This window comes from Penicillium pulvis (genome assembly GCF_028828015.1).
Source record: "Penicillium pulvis strain IBT 33274 chromosome Unknown contig_5_segment0_segment0, whole genome shotgun sequence".
Lineage (NCBI taxonomy): Eukaryota > Fungi > Ascomycota > Eurotiomycetes > Eurotiales > Aspergillaceae > Penicillium > Penicillium pulvis.
Genome location: NW_026643078.1, coordinates 2,019,544 through 2,039,953, shown reverse-complemented (window position 1 = coordinate 2,039,953; position 20,410 = coordinate 2,019,544). Strand labels below are relative to the sequence as shown.

The following is a 20,410-nucleotide window of genomic DNA, read 5'->3' as shown; positions in this document are numbered from 1 at the left end:
CTCCCTTAGTAAGCCCCACACCCCGCACTAATAAAATTAATTGCATCTAGTCTACACATGGCCTTGCCCCTTACAGGGCATAGGAAGAACGATGCACCATGCCGCCTCAAAATATGTGTAATCGACTAGTGATCAAAACACTGGCAAAAAACCCTCAAAGGTATGCCCGAAATCCGGCTTCCATGGAGTGCTAGGACCTATAACCATTCAATTACAAGTTTTGAAATTTTCATATGCTTGATCTGTTATCATCAGCCATGGAGATGCAGGATATCCCTGAGTCCGAAAATTGACATTATGATCATCAGAGAAAGTTGAACTCGATGCTGCCAAGGGCAAAAAAAGCACCAAAAAGCTGTATATGATATCCGATTTTCAGAGCATTTTGGTTGGCATTCAGCTTATCTACGTTGTCATTAAACTTAAAATCTACTTCTCTAAATATACGCAGGGAGGCTGAAAATGTAGCTTAAGGTTTGGAACAGAAGTTATCATGTATCTTAGTGCATTGACCTCACTGATTGGTTAGCTCTCAATATTATATACACGCACGCCTTGCTTTTCTGTTGATGGCAGTGATCGATCACCGCCGGGCGGTATACTATGGTCAAATTATACGTTCTCGACTTCATAAAATTACCAACATTGGCTATCAACCACGCACTCGAGATTGCGGAACTTATTACTATAATTACTCTGTAAGAATTTATTTTTGTGGAATTATCTCATATTGTTTAAAAAGGTCAGCTACGTTATGATAGACATGTAGAAGGCTCGAAGACGCGTTCTCGAACTGCGACAGAGCTGACTCAGTGGGTCCTTCCCAAAAGGGAATGCTTGGCAGAAACACGCGTGTGCTGCAGCGTTCGCCTCGCACTGACCCGTGGTTCACAACGATCCGTGGGTCAGTGCGGGGCGATACCACTGCCGGATTATGGCTGAACGCCTAAATTATTCCCGATTTACACAAACTAGATCAAAAAACTCAATAACATGCACAGTAAAACTCTATTTTTTCTTTAGTAGCGCCTCAGTCAGACTATACTAATAGTAGGACTTCATAGGTAAGGATTATAACTTTGTCAATTTTATAACTCTATGGCGATGTAGATGCAGGATCTGACCAGAACATCATCGTCGATGATCAGAATGCCACGTGGCAGCCAAAGCAGCAAGAAGGAACAGCATTAAGCCTAAATGGCGTGAGACGAGGATTAACGCCGAGCAAGCTAGTCCTCTGAACAGTGATCAGGACCCTGGAAACAACTGCATCGCATTTTAGAGCAAAGAAATCCATTCCGCAACATCCCATAAATCTAAAATAGTGCCGGTGCGGTGCGATACGTGGCTCGAAGGATCAAGAACTACTCTGCCCCGCCCCATCTTGGGGGTGGCCTAGTCACACCTGGGCAAGGGAGGGGTCATAGAACTCCCGAGCCTTGTGTCTTTTAGATGCCCGGTAACCTGACTGAAGTAAGCTCACAGTCACATCCCAACAAATGCAAAGCCTGCCGTTATTAGAATAGCCATATGGCTTTGATTTTTTGAAGGTGTTTAGCAGATTCTGAAGGGAACGTAGGGAAACATTTCATGGGAAGCAACATATCTCGCCTTAAGCCTATAAGCGCAATTCTATATCCTAATTGGTGGACGGGCGAAAGGCTGCGATCCATGGGGGTGGGAAGTGGAAACGAAGCCTTAAGGAGACTGCGATGCATGTGGTAGTTATGCAAGGCTGAACGATGCGTCCGTATTCCACCAGTATGCAAGGGCGAAAGACGTTCAGGTAGCGATTCCGGGGTCTGTCATTGCGTCATGGGGTTTGCTTTGTTGCATTGGTCGAGGTCAATTACAAAGAAGCTGAGGTGGAAATAATATAACTAGGACTCAAAGGCCCCAGCCCAAGAGAGCCTTTTGGTATTCAAGACAGCATTGTTGCAATTCCATACACTATCAAATATATCCTCTTATCAAAATATAATAGAGACCTCACCGTGAAATCAATATAATGGCACCGCTTATCATTGACACCGACGACTCGAATAGCTGTATGTCGAATACGGGTGACATTGACATTGACAACGACACAAACAAAGACCTGAATGACCATGTGAGCACAAGTGACAAACAATCAAGTACAAAATGTGGGATCATTGGCAATGACTCCCCCCTGGAAGGATCTCACACGCCGAAAGTTCCATCTCAAGAACCCATCGCCATTTGCGGCATGTCGGTTCGTCTCCCTGGAGGCCTTCACTCACCACAACAACTCTGGGACTTTTTGATTGCTAAAGGCGATGCTCGTGGCCCAGTCCCCAATTCAAGATACAATGCCTCTGCATACTGCTCTGACTCTGAAATTTCGAAACCCGGTAGCATCAAGACCGAGTATGGATATTTCCTTGATGACAGCATTGACTTGGCTTCCATCGATACGTCCTTCTTCTCCATGGGAAAGGTCGATGTTGAGCGAATGGACCCACACCAACGACAAATGCTTGAGGTTACTCGTGAGTGCCTCGAAGATGCGGGTATGAGCTGGAAAGGTCGACCGATCGGCTGCTACATGGGCAGCTTTGGCGAGGACTGGGTTGAGATGTTTGCGAAAGAGGACCAGCAATATGGTTTATACCGTGTGACTGGATATGGAGATTTCATGCTTTCCAACCGCATTTCATATGAGATGGATCTAACAGGGCCAAGGTGAGTCTATATCTAAAAAGCCTTTGCACGTCACTCATTCACCTTCCACCTTGCTACCTTACTTTCATCCTTATTTTGCGCTCACTTTGACATAATATCCTAACTGAAGACGAACAGTATGACAATCCGCACTGGCTGCTCTGCAGCTCTTGTTGCACTACACGAGGCATGTTTAGCAGTTTCCAGAGGCGACTGTGAAGGAGCCATTATCGGCGGAGCCAATTTAATAATGGCCCCAGGAATGACCGTCGCAATGACAGAGCAGGGCGTTCTCGCCCCAGATGGGTCATGCAAGACGTTCTCTGCTGATGCTAATGGCTATGCTCGTGGAGAAGCAGTCTCTGCTATCTTTATCAAGCCACTGGCGCAGGCCATCCGCGATGGTAACCCAGTCCGAGCTGTTATTCGCGCAACAGCTTCAAACAGCGATGGAAAAGGCACCGGCGGCGGCCTCTCGATGCCGAATGATGTTGCCCAAGAAGCAATGATTAGGCGAGCTTACGAGGTTGCTGGTATTCCTGATAGTGATTACTCTCAAACAGCCTTCGTCGAGTGCCATGGCACAGGAACCTCAATCGGAGACCCAATTGAAACTAGGGCAATTGGTCGAGTCTTTGGTCCATCTGGAGGTGTTCAGATTGGCTCTGTTAAGCCCAATCTTGGCCACTCTGAAGGTGCTTCGGGCCTTACTTCACTGATTAAATCAGTGTTGGCACTAGAGCATCGTGTTATTCCTCCGAACATCAAGTTCAACGAGCCCAACCCTGCTATCCCTTGGGACAGTGGCCTTTCTGTGCCCACGGAGGCGACACCCTGGCCCGACTCTCGAAGGGAGCGTATTAGTGTGAACTCCTTTGGAATTGGAGGCACAAATGCTCATGTTATTCTCGATTCCGCTCAAAGTTTTGGTGTCTCTCCTATCACGAGTCAACCTATAACATGCCCACAACTACTTGTGTATTCCGCCAACAATGTTGATTCACTGAAGAAAATGATCATCAATTATAGAGATTACGCCCAAAAGCACCCCGGTATGGTGAACAATCTGGCCTTCACTCTGGCAAAACGAAGAGAGCATTTGCCCTATCGAGCATTCGCCGTGGCAAACCTTTTTGGGGGTATCACGGCTTCGCTACCCTTTCGGCCGTCTGGTGTCCCCAGTCTTGTTATGGTATTCACTGGCCAGGGAGCCCAATGGCCGGAAATGGGTCGGTGCATGATCCTAGCCTATCCTGTCTTCAGGAAGAGTATTAGATCTCTCGATGCACATATCCAGAGCCTTGAAGATGATGCTCCAGACTGGACCATCGAGGAAGAGCTTCAGAAACCAATCAAGATTAGCAGACTCGGCTCTGCTGAGTTTTCTCAGCCTCTTTGCACTGCAATTCAAATAGCCCTGGTCGACACATTTGCCTCTGTTGGAATCCAGCCTGGTGCTGTTGTTGGCCACTCCAGTGGCGAGATAGCTGCAGCATATGCTGCCGGTTTCATTACTGCTAAGGAGGCTATTGTCATTGCGTTTTATCGCGGTCAGGTCACCAAGCTGCAGACCAAAAGAGGAGCTATGGCCGCGATTGGTCTTGGCTCAAATAGCGTACAAGAATTATTGCAGCCCGGTGTGACTGTCGCTTGCGAAAATTCGAACAAAAACGTGACTATCGCTGGTGACTGCGAAGCAGTTGAGCTTGCTATTACCAAGATAAAAGAAGCACATCCTGACATCCTAGCCAAAAAGCTTCAGGTCGACAAGGCATATCATTCTCACCATATGGCTGAGATAGGTGATAAATATCATGCCCTTATCAACAATCACTTATCCAACAAAAGCTCAAAATGTACACTCAAAAAGTTGTTTTTCAGTAGCGTTGACGGCAAGCTACTCACCCAGGAATCGAGCCTGGAGTCCAGATATTGGCAGAGGAATCTGGAGTCTCCTGTCCTCTTCCGCTCTGCTATTTCCTCCATTATCCAGCACAGCATTGCGAAGAATATGGTATTCCTCGAGGTCGGCCCGCATTCCGCCCTTGCTAGTCCCCTTCGCCAAGTTCAGAGCCACCTATCCAACACTTCTCCTTATGCTTCTACACTTGTCCGCAACCAAAACGACGTTGAATCATTTTTGACAGCAGTCGGGAAGCTTTTTACTCTAAATGCCAGCCTTGACCTTGATCAGGTCATTACGGAGGGTTCGGTTCTGCCAGATCTCCCGAGATACCCCTGGGACCATTCAAAGAGATTTTGGCACGAGTCTCGACTAACCAAGCATTGGCGACACCGACCGGGAGGCCATAAGCATCACAGTCTTTTGGGTATTAGAGTAGCGGAAAGTCTCGAATTTGAAGTTATTTTCCGCAATGTCTTCCATCTGCAAAACGCGGCATGGATTCGTGATCACAAGATCGGCGAAGATATCATCTTTCCTTTCGCCGCCTACGTTGGAATGATTGGCGAGGCTGTGAGACAAATCACTGGAGTCGATGAAGCATTCAAAATGCGAAATGTGGTCGTCAGTACGGCCTTGGTCTTGAAAGAAAGCAGCCAACCAGTCGAAATAATGACTGTAATGCGCCGTCACCGCTTGACAGATTCCCTCGACAGCGACTGGTGGGAATTCACAATCGCTTCTCACAGCGGTACGGTCTCGATGAAGCATTGCTTTGGTGAGGCTAAAGCGCATAGTGGGAATGTAAACCAGGAAAGCAATGCCCCTCTATTGCGCAAAGTTGATACCCGTCGCTGTTACCGGTCTATGGCTAGATCTGGTCTCAATTTCGGGCCTGCATTCCAACGCCTCGAGGATATTCGATCAGATACTTTGACGCAAAAGGCAACGTCGGAGGTAATCAGCAAGGCAACAGATGAAGAGGGTTACCACATTCATCCGACCATCATTGATGCTTTACTACAGCTACTCAGTGTCGCTGCATCGAAGGGCTACGCCGATCCTACCACCAAGATGATGGTGCCGACGAACATCGAAGAATTGTGTATTTACAGGTGTCATGAGGATGTTCAGGTCCGGGCATCCGCATCATATACCCCAAACGGTTCTATTATTGGTGGTGGACAATGTGTTTCTAATGGCAAGCTTGTATTGGGCGGCGCTGGCATCAGGCTCTCTGTCCTAGATGACCAGTCGTCTAAAGACGATGAAACGACTGCTCGCGCAGAGTGGGGGCCCCATATTGACTTTTTGGATGTGAACACTCTCATCCTGCCATCGATCGATCGCAGTGCCCACACAGAAGCGCTAACAGAGCTATGCCATATATGCATGATTCATACAGACCGTGTCATTGCAGGTCTAGAGACTCCAATTCGTCACATGCAAAAATACCGATCTTGGATTGACCAACATTTGCAGCTTTGCGACTACGACCACTCTATACTTGACAATCCTACCATTGAAGAGCAAGTCAAATGGATTGTCAATGATTTGTCGCACACGATAGCTGCTGCTCCTTCCAAGGCCATTCAGAAAATATTCAACAATATTGAGAGGATCTTCACTGGTGAAGTAGAGGCACTGGATCTACTCCTTTCGGATGGCACAATGGACAGCCTATATGCCTCGATCGATCAGTGTGATGAGTCGCAGCTTTTTAAACATTTGGCACACAGCAAGCCCAACCTACGCATCCTCGAGATCGGTGCCGGGCTAGGTGGATCTACTGCCAATGCCTTGAGGTTCCTGACACCTGGTGGCAGAGCTTTATACTCGAGTTATACCTTCACTGACCTTTCTCCTGGCTTCTTTGTTGCTGCGAAAGATCGCTTCGGTTCATATCCTAATTTGGAATACGCCACTCTTGATATTAGCAAAGACCCCGCGGAGCAGGGCTTTGATGGGACATACGATCTCATCCTGGCAACCAATGTGATTCACGCCACCCCATTCCTTAATGAAAGTTTGAAGAATGTCCGCAAATTGCTCGCACCCAGTGGCCGACTTTTGCTTCATGAGCTGGCACCATCACCAACTTCTAAATGGGTGAATTATATTTGGGGAACTCTTGCCGGCTGGTGGAATGGTGAAGCTGATGACCGGATGCATGAGCCATATGTGGATGTCGATCGCTGGACGAGAGAGCTGAAAGATGCTGGATTCCGTGCACCCGATGCCGTCGTGCTTGATTCGCCAGAACCATATCAGCTGGGTGCCGTCATTGTGGCCAGACCAACGCTTGATGATGGAAATGTTCCTAAGAAATGCGTGACACTCTTGAGTCTTTCTGAGTCCAGTCGTGTACGCTCTATGGTTCGGGCTCTGGAGAACAGAGGATATACCGTTGACTGTCGGGGACTAGAGAACACCCCTTTACCTGCTGGCCAAGATGCAATTGCTTTTCTTGACGACGAAGCACCATTTTTTGAAGACATTGATCACCAGAAATTTGAGTCGTTCAAAGCTTTGGTGGAAAACATGGAAAAATGGGGTATTGGTATTCTCTGGGTGACCGAGCTCTTACAAATCGAATGTCGGGATCCACGATTTGGCCAGATCAATGGCATCGCGAGATCTATTCGCTCCGAGAAATTGGTTAGCCTTGGTACCTGCGAAGTCGACAATTTGGATTGTGATTCCTCCCGCGATAAAATCGTCGATGTCTTCGAGAGGTTCCAGCTACGCCAAGAGGACCATTCTCTGAAACCGGAGTTCGAATACGCCATTGTCAAAGATACAGTCCAGGTGGCACGCATTCATCCGTTTCTGGTGCATGAAGAGCTCTCGACCTCTGCTGCAGAGGATGTTATTGCTCTACGCACGAGTAAGCCTGGTAGTCTAAGCGCTTTGCATTGGGCTCGCCAGGAGATAGAACAAGTACTGGAGGGCGATGAAGTGGAGATTAACATACATTCCACGGGCTTGAACTTCAGAGTACGTCGCAAGATTATGAAAAATACGATAAAAAAAGCTCACGCAAGTTTCTAGGATGTTTTATGTGCTATGGGCATTGTCGAGGCTTCAGAAATTGGATTCGGCCTTGAGGCTGCTGGCACTGTTCGGCGTACTGGCCCTCACGTGAAGGACCTAAGAAGCGGCGATCGTGTATTTTTGATGGGATCTGGTGCATTCAGCACACAGGTTATTGTTTCTGAGAATCTCTGTGAGAAGATTCCAGGTGGGTTGAGTTTTGAGGATGCGGCTACAATGCCTTGCGTCTTCGCTACATCGATCTATTGCATATTCAACGTTGGGAATCTACAAAAGGGACAAGTATGTTTTCACGATATCCTTCCTTCTGTTCTCTTTTTCTTGAATCGCTATTGACAGTTCTTCTAGTCCATTCTTATACATAGTGCCTGTGGTGGGGTTGGTCTCGCTTCCATCCAGCTCGCTCAGATGATCGGCGCTGAGATCTATGTCACTGTCGGGAATGAGCAGAAGGTGAAATATCTTATGGAAAATTTCAGCCTACCTCGAAACAGAATATTTAACTCCCGCAACACCTCGTTTGCTGAGCAAATTCTACAGGAGACCAATGGTGGCGTCGACCTAGCGCTTAATTCACTGTCCGGCGAGTTGCTACATGCTACGTGGAAGTGCATTGCGGACTTTGGGAAAATGATCGAGATTGGCAAGCGAGACCTGATAGGATCTGGAAAGCTTGATATGAGTCCTTTCATACAGAATCGCAGTTATTGCTGCGTCGACTTAGATCAGATCTGCTTACGGAAACCGACTATCGTGAAACAGTATGTATCGACAGAACTTCAACTATATGATGAAAAATTACTAACATAGTATTAGCCTTCTCGGGAGAGTTGGCCAGCTGCTCAGAGAGCGATACATTCACCCGATCCGACCGATCAAGGTCTTTAATGCAAATGCAATACTCGACGCATTCCGATACATGCAACAGGGTATCCACCTGGGCAAGATCGTGGTGTCGATTCGTGATTCCGCTGGTCAGGTAGACCTGGATCTAGAAGGGCACGTAAAAAAGCGCAGAGAGCCCACAAAATTCGCCAACTCCGGCGCATATCTTCTGGTCGGTGGCCTCGGAGGGTTAGGTCGTTCTCTTTCCGTCTGGATGGCAGAACGTGGTGCTCGTCACTTTATTTATCTTTCCCGCAGCGCAGGTACAAGTCAGGAGCACCGAGAGTTTGCCAAAGAGCTGAAAAGTATGGGGTGCCGCGTCGACTTTGTACAGGGTAGTGTGACCAGCCTTAACGATGTGACCAAAGCCATTACGCGAGCTCAAGTCCAAGGCCAACTGAAGGGTATCTTCCAGATGTCCATGGTGAACCGTGATCAAAACCTGACACGCATGACCCTAGAAGACTGGAACGAAGCTGTGAATCCCAAGGTCAAAGGAACGTGGAACCTCCACAAAGCAGCTATCTCGGCCGGCGCAGAACTTGACTTCTTTGTTCTCTTCAGTTCTCTGTCTGGTATGTTTGGGCAGCCTGGTCAAAGCAACTATGCCGGTGCGAATACCTTCTTAGATGCGTTCTCACAATATCGCCTAAGCTTGGGATTACCGGCCTGTGCCATTGGCATAGGAGCGGTCGAAGAAGTGGGCTGCCTCGCTGTCCGCGAATCAGTCATGCAGAGGTTCAAGGCCACTGGTATCCTGGGCGATACGATCTCTGTATCCGAGCTTTTCGAGGGAATGGAGCTGGCCATCAAATCGACGACCAACAAATCGTCAAACAATTTCTGCATTGGGCTTCGATCTAGGGTGCCTCTTAATGATCCCGAAAACCGTGCCCTCTGGAAGAAAGACATCCGGACGGCGGTTTTCCACAACAAAGCTGCCAGTGAAAATTCAGCCACTACCTCCAGTGACGGCCTCAAATCATTCATTGCTGCAGCGAAGAACAATCCCACTGTGTTGGTTCAACCCGATTCCGCTCATCTTCTAGCTCTCGAAATTGGAAAGAAAGTTTTCAGCTTTTTGCTGAAGTCAGAGGACGATCTGCATACGTGGTGCTCATTGTCTGAACTTGGTATGGATTCCCTTGTGGCAATCGAGGTTAGGCAGTGGTGGAAAATGACGTTTGAATTCGATATCAGTGTGCTTGAGATGATGGGAATGGGCACTCTGGATGCCCTCGGGGAGCATGCTGCCAAGGGTCTGCTGAAATTGTTTCATGGTGGCGAGGAACAGGTCAATTAGACAAATCGTCGAAGCCCCATATTCTTGGCGGTAAGCTGTTTGCTTGTTTAAGCCGAGCTAATGCCATAGTTACTGTTTCGCCGACCGCATATTTTCTCGAGTCCATGTAATCAAGCCGGCAATTTTCGGTAATTATTTACAGGCATCACGCTTTATTCTGTAGAACTTCCTGATGTGTCTGAGTAATTGACTGAGGAAGATTTTGATTGGCCAATTTGCATAGGAAGTCTACGCATGGGCGAATATGCCGTGAGAATGCTCGCCCTTTTCTGCTGCTCACACCTGATCGCACGACGGTCAAGCGGCTCTCACTCATTTTCCCCGCACCACAGTGCTTTTCCTATGCACTATATGATCCTTCTCCGAACATACTCAAGTACATACGACCATAGGGTGTGGAGAACAGGGCTTCCCGTCCGCTCAGCCGTACTTAAGCCACACGCCGGTTAGTTAGTAGTATGGTGGGTGACCACATGCGAATCCTGACTGTTGTATGTTTTTTTTTTTTGCATTTTTTGCTATTCGTTAAGTGTGGGTGATATGGGTACGAACTTTGGAGACTGGGTGAGAGAAGTGTGACCAGGGTGAGAGAGGCGCCAAAATCTGTCGACTAAACCTCGGCAGGGCCTGATTCCTGCGTAGTTGGGTATTGGGGGCGTATACCCGGCGAGTTCGATTATGCAGCTCTATCTGTTTGGTCCCGTCATCTTATTTGATTTCAATCTTATATTATTTTTCTTCTATTCCCGTAGCTAAATGAGTGTGGATACCATTGGAATCTTCAAAACGCTTCAGTTCCGTCCAGCCTCTATATTGGGTTGTTCGCAACATTTTGGCCATGTATCAATTCAGTGTACGGTACACCAGGCTTTGTGAGCCGCGGTAAAATTATTGAAAAGATTGATGGAGCAGCATTGCCTAAGCTTGTTATGGGGCGTCAAGGGTGTTGACAAGAGTTAGCAGAGAACGCGAGGTGTAAAGTACAGTACAAGAGTCAGCAACGCTGCAAATCTCTACGGATTTTTCAGTGTGTAATGGTTAAGGCAATTTTGAGAATCACTGTACGAACGCTGTGGTCACTTGTTGTAATTTTCTTTCATTGGGATATTTACAGTCTCACAAATATTCATCTCTGAGGCGGGCTGTAAAAGGTGGAAATCAGGACAAGAGGTTCCCGAAAACACTAACACATTACAGATCATAAGCGACATAATTACTGGCACAAGTCCGCCGTCAGGGTGACTGGCTGGGGACACCCGAAGACCTTCTTATGAGCTGGAGTACTGTAGCAGGCGGCATCATTGGCCGCACAGTCAAACATTTCACAGCCGTCCCCGGGGCTAAGCGAGTTGGGATTCGCTGCGAAGGGATTGCCCCATTCCGTGCTTAGTTCATCTTGAAGCGGGTTGCGGTAAGTAGCAAATTCCTAAATGACAGATAGATCTATTGTACTCACAGTACGCGTAGTCCGGGTTGGACGAAAAAGAATACCCAAAGAAAAGAGGTCCATCCAGCGTCTTTGTCTTGGCGATCTTAACGGTCTGCTCATTCCATCTTCAGTCAGTGCCCTCGCTATATATAGCAAAACGATGATCAAGTATAACGGATTAACGTACTGAGCCAGATGCTCTAAATTTCTCGGAGAAAGTTCCCCCCTTTGGAACGGTGGTGAGAGGCCCGGGGGCGCTGCCATCGTAAGGGAACGACTGCACATACACAGTCGTGGCACAGTGGTTGTTCACGACGGCATTCTGGGCAGATACCAGGCCGAGGATGGCACTAATTGAGACTAAAGAAACTTTCATAGTTCGTATTTCGCTTTTTGTTTTGCAATAGAAGCTTGGGCTATCTGGTTCGTCCTTTTAGGGGTACCTAAGAGGTCTTTATATAGGTCTACCGTTCCGCCCGCAGGTAGAACTGATATAGAAGTTACTAGTGATGTGCTGAGATTTGGGGAGCCTTCGATCTAAGACATGGCACACATTCAGGCCACCGTGCTCCGTCCGACGGCCAATCAAACACGAGAACCAGATGAGACATGCGCATCATTACCACCGCAAGTACTCCACATCAAAGACATCGCACCAGGTAGCGTTACATCCAACCTACGCCCACGCCAATCTCCCCACACTGCCCAGAGCCCATTGTTGGTGATTCTCCACATGGAGCAAGGAATGACTTCAGAGGTGTGGAGAAACCCCGGATGAAGGATTTCGTCAGTCGAGGATCAATGTTTCTCCGCTCCCGACTCGTATAGATACTCCTGAACATTGACAGTCTGTGTCTCGTGATTGAACAAGATGGAGGATGATGTAACCCGCCAAGACCTAAGGGTCTTTTCATCCGTCATAAGGCGCCCTCCAAGTCGAGAGTTAAAGACAGCAGGAATGAAAGCGGGGTTCTGACACAGGGTAGATTCTTTCCCCTTGGACCAACGTGCGCTTGATCGGACGCTCCATACCCAAAAACCCATGTCAGCCATGCAGTAACCTGTCTAATTCCAGTTCGTATAGTACCCCACCTTTTTGAACTCGTGTAGCAAACCAACTAGGTTTTGTCTGCAGCCATGGGACCAGTGATGATAATATTCTTAGATTCTATGAACCTAATGCTACGTAGCTAGTTATCGCTTATGGTAATATAGGCGCTTCTTCCCGATGAAGCAAGAGTATGTCCGTACTCCAAACTCCACGCAGTAATGAATGACTAGAGACAAGAAAAGGGCTCGCTGTCCATACAGGTGTAATTGCTCATGCGAAGTAAAATCCCACAATCCAGTTAAATCCCACATTAATATATTTCAAGCCCACATCCTATATTTCCTTATCCACATCCGCATGAATTCGGCGCCGTAGCATCTCGCGCGCAGATGAGACAAAATAGCCTCGTAGTCTATATTATTCCCCCTGAGACCCGTCTTTCTATCATGCTCTTTCTCTCATCTACGTAGAGCGAACACTGTAGTAGCAAATGCTGTGGCGTCTGTGACCAAATGGACTTGTATTGCTTGGTGCTGCATATCCACCAGGAAAGAAGAACCACACGGTTTTCGCCTTGTTTGGTGTCCTGGCTCCCAATGAAGCATTACATGAGGCCGCCTCCACCGTGATAGTTTTCTAAGTTGGCTATATGTGCTTTTCCTACTTGCTATCGTTGCGAGTGTTTATTATCCCAGCAGTCAATATTTCAGCCCATGGCATTCCTTGGATCATTGAATCTTTCTATCTGGAAGGTAGAATATCCATAAGACAAGGAGACAGAAGAAAGAACAATATGTTGGATCTTCATTTGGTACGTATCAGGGTCGCATGACCGCCCCTGTTGTGTAGATCAGCGCTTTCTCTTCTTGCTTTCTCCTTTTCTCTTTTATACCACCACATCTGACATTGTGCTGTCTTCTTCATTCGTTCCTTCCTTGGCCAAACCCATATATTCGCTAGTATGTAGTGTGCTTTTTTTCTTGTCTTATAAATTATATTATATAGTACTGATATTTCTTTGTAACGATATGTATCTATATTAATAGTTTCTCCGATCCTCCAATCCTCTACCAGCACGCATGCTAGTAGTACGTAAAGTTTAGTTGGTATCATGCGGATTATCAAATAATACACGTGGAAGAAACTATTAGATATAAGCTAAGGAATCTAGTAAAAAGTATTAATAAAAGCCTTTGATTTTTTGCCTTCCTTACTTATCGAATAGAGCCAAAGTATGGCCGTAATCTCTTTTATTTTTAGTAAAACTTATTGTGGGATTTCAATATTATATTAACCTACAAAGTCCACGACATATCTAGTGAAATTCGACGTTATATCATACTAGGTACGTATTTTGCGTTCACGGTAAAGACGAAGGGTTAGTGAAGGAGGGAGAAAAAAAAAGAATACGTACTATGATTTCCCTCGAATGAATGCAAAAGCGCCTTTCTATACAAGGGCTAAACGTTTAGGTAAAGAATATATAGGTGGGTAAAGAAGTACCCAGAATGCCCTGAAGAGGGCTGAATAGAGCGGCGAGCCGCCCACGCTCGTACCGTGGGCGCTAGGTGAGCACCAACATACAGTGACTGTTGTATGTTCTTGTTGTCTTTTTATTTTTCTTCTCTATCATGACAACCGACCAACTAGTGATTTATGATTGACTAGACGCTATGTCACGGGAAGTCTGCAGTCACATCCTTCGGTCTCGCATTCCCCCCTCCGTTGCATTATTTCTATGGCCCGGAGTGGCACCGGGACCGGCGCCCGAATGCCGTCTGTATCACCAATGCGGACTATCATTGGAGTAAATGTTTGTCCGATCATTAGGCGGCATTGCTTCTGCTATTAAAATCAGATTGGCTACTGAGATCACACGGAATTATCACGAATCAACGTTGAGGGGTGTGGACTGATGCTGAATGCCGGTCCGTCCACTCCGCCTTGGCCCCGATCCCTGTGACCGAAGCTATATCCCGAAGGGATATTTTGCTTTGAATCTTGATACTTAACTGGATGATGCTCAGTGTTACCATTAATGAATCAGGTAGTTAGTCTTGCATCACAATCATCTCCTACAAAAGAAAACCTATGACTCAAAATGGCATCCAATTTCGATGACCTCCGTCAATCTCTTCCTGGTACAGAGATATACGTCCCTGGCGAACTTGGCTACGAGGAGAGCTTGAAAAAGGAATCCAAAGGAATGAAAGCTTTATCTGTTGAGAATAAGCTGCAGGTAAGCAACGCCCCCAAATGATGAAATCCTGTCGGTGGGGAAGAAAATCAGGAAACGCGTTGTTATTCCACATTAAAACCTAGTCAAAGTCGGTTTAGGATAAGGTTCTTCCCGATGAGCCGATGCCACCTCGACTGTACGCCTTCTAACATCTTAAGTATGGCCCACAATTGATTAGGTTTTGTATAATAATTGGCTGTGCAGCTTTGCCTACAATGAGAATCCCATCGGCATTCGGTATTCGAACTCCGATCTGCGCCATCGAACAAAGAAATGTCCTTTTGCTCTCATGGCCGGCCAGACCACCGACACGGACACGGTCCCGAAGACCGAAACAGCTTCATGGTAACTTGCATGATGTTGCCACACTCCATGATATTCATTTTCAGCTTCTTAATATCGAGCTCTTATATTCAGAATTGTTTTCACTAAGGTCAAACCTTCAATCATGCCATCCAATCGAGCAGCCTGGTTGTCAGCTAAGTCCGCGCGACCACTGGAGGTCAAAACAGCCCCGTACACGCCTCCTGCGGCCAACGAAATCGTCATTAAGAATGGTGCCATTGCAATCAACCCGGTAGAGTGGTCCAAACAACTGGTTGGAGACTTGATGTTCTCATGGATCAAATATCCATTTATTCTCGGCAACGACCTCGCGGGCGCGGTTGTGGAGGTTGGTCAGGGAGTCACGCGCTTTAAGCCCGGCGACCGCGTCCTAGGCCACGCGCTTTCGATGGATCCCACCGTGAATAAGAACTCCGAGGGCGCGTTCCAGGAATATACGGTTGTGCGCGCGAATATGGCATCACCGATTCCGGAAACGCTCTCCTACGAGGAAGCCTGCGTCCTACCGCTAGGACTGTCAACGGCCGCTTGTGCATTGTTTCAAAAAGATACTCTCGCACTCGACTACCCTGATGCGTCAGCTACCACGACTGGTGAATCTAAGAACACTGGAAACGAAGCGGTCGTGATCTGGGGTGGGTCTAGTAGTGTCGGATGCAATGCTATCCAGCTTGCCACGGCCGCGGGATACAATGTCTTCACCACCGCTTCTCCAAAGAACTTTGACTTCGTCGCCAGTTTAGGAGCCACCAAGGTGTTCGATTATCGCAGCAAGACAGTAATTGCAGACATTCTCAAAGCCCTCAACGGCAAGAAACCGGTCGGCGCGATTGCGATCGGGAACGGCTCGACGGAAGCATGCATGGAGATTCTTTCCCAGGCCAATGGATCGAGACACGTTGCGCAGATCAGTTTCCCGTGGCCGGAGAAAACCCCTACTACTACTTTGGCCCTTGTCGGTGCCATCATGGGCCTAATGTGGTGGAATTTCAGCATCTTTATCAAATCAAAGTTCAAGGGCGTGACGGCCAAGTTCGTCTTTGGGAGCAGCTTGTACAATAATGAAGTGGGCGGGATCATCTATGATGAGTTTCTGCCCGAGGCATTAGCACATGGAAGCTTCGTGGCAGCTCCAAAGCCGTTAGTGGCTGGGAAGGGATTGGAAAAGATCCAGGAGGCCATGGATTTGCATATGAAGGGGGTTTCTGCTAAGAAAGTGGTTGTCTCTCTATAGTCTGATTTTTTTGAATATGCAATCTCTTCATTCAGTACTAGTTAATAGACAGTTAATTCTAAGCAGCGCATTTACTTAGAAAGATGATATTGGAGGTTTGTAATTAAACAATCACGTGGACAACGGCTTACATGCATATTTTAGGTAGTGCCCAGCTGAAACACTCTGGAGAGCAGCTTGGGCGGATCTGCGTTGACTTGTGGGAACTCCTTTTTCAATGCTCCGGGCATCCAGATTGTCAGTGCCTCCGGATTGCATGGTATCGAGAAGTGCAGAAAGTACCAATGAGCAGGCGGAATCATGCAAGAACACTTGCTAGGTCCGATCAAATTCCGCACAAGCAGGCTGGGCTCTTTACGCCAATGCTTGACAATGTCCCGACCCTGCAGTCCGGTGTTGAACTATCGATTGGCCGTCCCGCCTAATAACTTCAGGGAGAACCCCGAGTTGAGACGGTATAGACGGGGTCCGAAACCCGACCTAAGTATTTCTCATGCGCAAATGCATGTGTACAATGCAATAAGATGATATACATACAAATGAACGACGATTTGCCGACTCCTCTTATCGATTTTATATACATCTTGACCGAAGTGATCCACGATGTCACCAACGCCAATCAACAAAGCAGCATGGCTAGTCGCACCCAAGACACCGCTGGTCGTAGGACCTGCAGACTATACTCATCCAGACGCTAAGCAGATCCTCGTGAAGAACGCTGCTGTAGCAGTCAACCCCCTCGACTGGGCGAAGCAGCACGTTGGCGACAAAAAATGGGAATGGATCACCCCCCACTTGTCATCGGCCAGGATATCGCCGGCGAAGTCATCGAGATCGGACCTGAAGTCACCCGCTTCAAAGTCGGTGATAGAGTCATTGCTCACGCAGTAGGATTCTACTTGTACGGGGAAAGGGCTGCTGAGGGCGGGTTCCAGCATTACACCACTGCTCGCGAGCATATGGCCAGTCCCATTCCCGATGATCTGTCTTTCGAGAGAGCATGTGTGATTCCAATGTGTTTTTCGGCTGCATCTTGCGCGCTCTACCAGAAGGGCTATCTTGCGCTCGATTACCCGACTATTCCCGCGCAGCTGGTGAATGGGGAATACATTCTCATCACGGGCGGTTCGACGGTTGTGGGGAGTAATGCCCTTCAAATCGCCAAGTTCAGCGGGTACACAGTTGTGACGACATGCTCGGAGAAGAACTTCGCTTATGCGAAGAACCTTGGTGCGGATTTCGTCTTCGATTATAATAGCCCCACACACGAGGATGATATTGCGGCTGTGTTTCAGGGCAAGAAAGTTGATGGTGCATTTGCCGTCGGGCCAGGCTCGGTAGAGCTGTCTGTCCATGTGCTTGGTCAGCTAGGCGATGAATGCCGCAAGTTTTTCGTGAAAGCCAGCTTTCCATGGCCGAAGGATGATCCGAAGGATGATGATGAGTACTGGGCGTATATAAAGTGGGTGGATGAGTGGAACCAGGGTATTTCGGAAATGGCGGACGAGGTGGGGATTGAAACTAAGTATGTCGAAGGGGCAGGACTGGGCAGAAATGAGGTTAGCCAAGCGGTGTATGTCAACTTCCTACCTGCCGCACTGGCACACGGCTTGTATGTGGCTGCTCCGGAACCGCAGGTGGTTGGCAATGGGCTAAAAAGCATTCAGAAGGCTCTCGAAATTCAGAAGAAAGGGGTTAGTGCAAAGAAGGTTGTCGTGAGCTTGGAAGATTAGGTAGATAGATTATGCTACATTCGATGTGAAAGTCCTCCATCGATTTTAGTCCTTTGAATAATATTCCCATGGATCTTATTTGCCGTACCTCTACTGAACCCGAGCTAGATATGTCAGGTTTGCATGCATATTTTGATTTAGGGCGGCTAGGAGTGAGTGATCTTGGAAGACGCAAACGTTTGTGGGAATAGAATAATAGTATTACACCCGCAATGCCATAGTATTGATATTTCCCAATCCATCTATAATGATTCCCAAATTGATCTTACCTATGTATATCCCACAGTTGCTTCTTTTCGCATTCACATTAAGGTCCTGTCGGGTCCTGCGCCTGGGGTCTGGGCTTCCTAATATCCTGCCACCCCATACCCCAAGCACAACAAAATGCCGCCGCCGCAGATGCACAAACCAAATAAAACACATGGTCAACACTCTCGCTATAAGCCTTCAAAACGCCAACCAATTGACTCGCCGGAACGACACTTCGAAACCCTGTTGCGCCAGCAGCAATAATGGCACTTGAATTTGCTCCAGGTGCGTATTTTGAGATTGCAACGGTTAGACTTTGGCTGAAATCTGTTTCGGCAAATGTAAGGAAAGTGGCTCCACCGAAGTTCAAGGAAAAGACCAAAATCGCCATGGCGACAGAAATTTGGGCATGAGGCATTAAATTCTGAACGGCAACGAAAGGCTAAATTGTGGTCATGAGTTAGTAAACTCTTGTCGTAGGGAGAAAGCGAGAATATTACCATCGCAGCAGCACTGCCCAAGCCTGCACCAGCCAGAATCTGAAATCCAACCCGGTTTGCGGTCTTGTATGTAGGTGTGAGCATCGTAAGCAGTCCATACCCAATACTCGCTAATGCTGTTCCTCCAACCACCCATGGTAGGTAAAAGCCAAACCTCTGGACTAATGAATAAAAAGTGTCAGCAATAAGTTCCGCTCCTAGATAGAGAGCAGACACGTACCCATGACTCCAGATAACATAGCCATGGTGATCTGGAGCAAAATATTGGGTAAGTAATAAACACCACTCATAATCGGCGACGCTCCCTGAACCGCCTGGAAATAAATAGGCAGATAATACGCTCCGCAGGTTAATACACCCGTGATGAAAAACATGGTCAAACAGCTCGACCAAATGATTCGCTTCCTCAACATCGAGAGCGGAATCATAGCATTGTCGCCGCGGTAGTACTCCCAGCCCAGGAATACGAGAAACGTAAATCCAGCACCAACAAGTAGGCCTATCACCGTAGCGCTGTTCCATGCGTATTGATTGCCGCCGTACTGGAGAGCGAGGAAGAACATGATGGCGGCAGGGGCGAATATAAGGAAACCGAGAATGTCGAGCGTTGTGATAATGGTGCGGAGGAGGGTTCGAAAGTCTGGTTTGGCGATGCGGTCAGGGATGTCGAGTGTAGCGAGGAGGGCGAGGACGACCCCACCGACTGGGAGATTGATGTAAAAGCACCTGATTTGATATCTATTAGCTATTGGTCGATTTCGGAGACAATGAAAACTAACCATCGCCATGTTACTTTTTCAGTAAAAGCTCCTCCAATCAGGGGCCCCAGTGCTTGGCCCAATTGCCCAACTGAACATTATTAGAAGTCTTCGAGACTGAGATCATGATAATGTACGTACTAGAGATAATCATCCCCATTGCTGCTGGACGTTTGTGCTTGGGCAGGCAGGCGGAGATCATCGTAAGACCACCGTTCAGCAGACCTGAACCACCCAGACCGGCAATGGCGCGTGCTACAATCAACATCTTGGAGGATTGCGCAATGGCACAAAGCAACGATCCAAGCTCAAAAACGAAAAAGAAGGCAAAGAAAGTCCACTGTGTTTTGTTAATGATCATCTTTGATAGCTCAGTTATTAACTCACCTTGATTCGCAGGTATGTGTAAAGCTTGCCAGTCAAAGGTTGAAAAGCAGCGCTGTCAATTGCTTTAGCCTGATGATTGGATCTTCACCATGCATGTTGCACTAACCTCGCTAGTTGATATGCACTTCCATACCAACCCACATCAAGAAGAGAGTGAAACTCATCCGTGATATACGGAACAGCCTGCAGAGCGTTTAGTATCTCATCAACTCACATTGGGGTTCCGGATACATACCGTCGCAATGATTGACTGATCCAGCATCATCACGAACTGTACAAGAGTTCCTGATATCAAGATGGCCCACAGCTTGAATCCGGTGATGTAATCGCCATCATCCAGATCTTCATCCTCCTGCGCTTCCTGTGGAGGTTTCTCTGGCTCAGGTTGCACCATTGTAGCAGGGATTGTATCAGGAACGGGAATTGTGTTTTTATCTGTGGCCATAATAAGTGCCGGTCACTAAATCGTAACAGACTGTGGAGATGCATAGATTTTAAAAGTTCCACGTAATATACACATCAGCTGTGCCAAATTGCCCCTTTGTCTTAGGGACCGGGGTCGGCCAGCCGAACACCGAGTTCCGAGGAATGGAGACAGTAAACCATCAAATCCCGTTCCGGAGTTACTATTGAGACAGTGAATTCCTGTATAATAATG

General features: G+C 47.5%; 6 protein-coding genes across 6 annotated transcripts, besides 2 other annotated features; 4 read left to right on the top strand and 2 right to left on the bottom strand.

Annotated features, from left to right (window-relative positions):
- Positions 1 to 2,008: 2,008 nt before the first annotated feature.
- On the top strand, positions 2,009 to 9,827 carry N7503_007340 (type I polyketide synthase; the record flags this gene model as incomplete). Its single annotated transcript, XM_057066887.1, has 5 exons — positions 2,009 to 2,703; positions 2,821 to 7,582; positions 7,637 to 7,921; positions 7,988 to 8,400; positions 8,456 to 9,827. 5 exons carry the CDS (start codon positions 2,009 to 2,011, stop codon positions 9,825 to 9,827), a joined length of 7,527 nt encoding a protein of 2,508 aa, XP_056920568.1.
- Positions 9,828 to 10,082: 255 nt separating this feature from the next.
- Positions 10,083 to 10,276: a sequence feature (Protein overlapping with rRNA (N7503_007339, KAJ5798043.1) was converted to a misc_feature.).
- An 81-nt stretch (positions 10,277 to 10,357) lies between these two features.
- Positions 10,358 to 10,406: a sequence feature (Protein overlapping with rRNA (N7503_007339, KAJ5798043.1) was converted to a misc_feature.).
- Positions 10,407 to 11,040: 634 nt separating this feature from the next.
- N7503_007338 (uncharacterized protein) lies at positions 11,041 to 11,632 on the bottom strand (the record flags this gene model as incomplete). The annotated part of the gene is made up of 3 exons (XM_057066885.1): positions 11,041 to 11,222; positions 11,284 to 11,368; positions 11,444 to 11,632. The coding sequence occupies 3 exons, from the start codon at positions 11,630 to 11,632 to the stop codon at positions 11,041 to 11,043; spliced, it is 456 nt and encodes a 151-aa protein (XP_056920566.1).
- Positions 11,633 to 14,408: 2,776 nt separating this feature from the next.
- N7503_007337 (uncharacterized protein) lies at positions 14,409 to 14,895 on the top strand (the record flags this gene model as incomplete). Its single annotated transcript, XM_057066884.1, has 3 exons — positions 14,409 to 14,546; positions 14,645 to 14,682; positions 14,751 to 14,895. 3 exons carry the CDS (start codon positions 14,409 to 14,411, stop codon positions 14,893 to 14,895), a joined length of 321 nt encoding a protein of 106 aa, XP_056920565.1.
- A 99-nt stretch (positions 14,896 to 14,994) lies between these two features.
- N7503_007336 (zinc-binding alcohol dehydrogenase family protein) lies at positions 14,995 to 16,125 on the top strand (the record flags this gene model as incomplete). Its single annotated transcript, XM_057066883.1, has 1 exon — positions 14,995 to 16,125. One exon carries the CDS (start codon positions 14,995 to 14,997, stop codon positions 16,123 to 16,125), a length of 1,131 nt encoding a protein of 376 aa, XP_056920564.1.
- Positions 16,126 to 16,898: 773 nt separating this feature from the next.
- N7503_007335 (zinc-binding alcohol dehydrogenase family protein) lies at positions 16,899 to 17,858 on the top strand (the record flags this gene model as incomplete). The annotated part of the gene is made up of 1 exon (XM_057066882.1): positions 16,899 to 17,858. One exon carries the CDS (start codon positions 16,899 to 16,901, stop codon positions 17,856 to 17,858), a length of 960 nt encoding a protein of 319 aa, XP_056920563.1.
- A 307-nt stretch (positions 17,859 to 18,165) lies between these two features.
- Positions 18,166 to 20,146, bottom strand: N7503_007334 (Major facilitator superfamily domain general substrate transporter; the record flags this gene model as incomplete). The annotated part of the gene is made up of 8 exons (XM_057066881.1): positions 18,166 to 18,549; positions 18,608 to 18,768; positions 18,828 to 19,333; positions 19,387 to 19,456; positions 19,507 to 19,705; positions 19,753 to 19,804; positions 19,859 to 19,935; positions 19,988 to 20,146. 8 exons carry the CDS (start codon positions 20,144 to 20,146, stop codon positions 18,166 to 18,168), a joined length of 1,608 nt encoding a protein of 535 aa, XP_056920562.1.
- Positions 20,147 to 20,410: the final 264 nt, after the last annotated feature.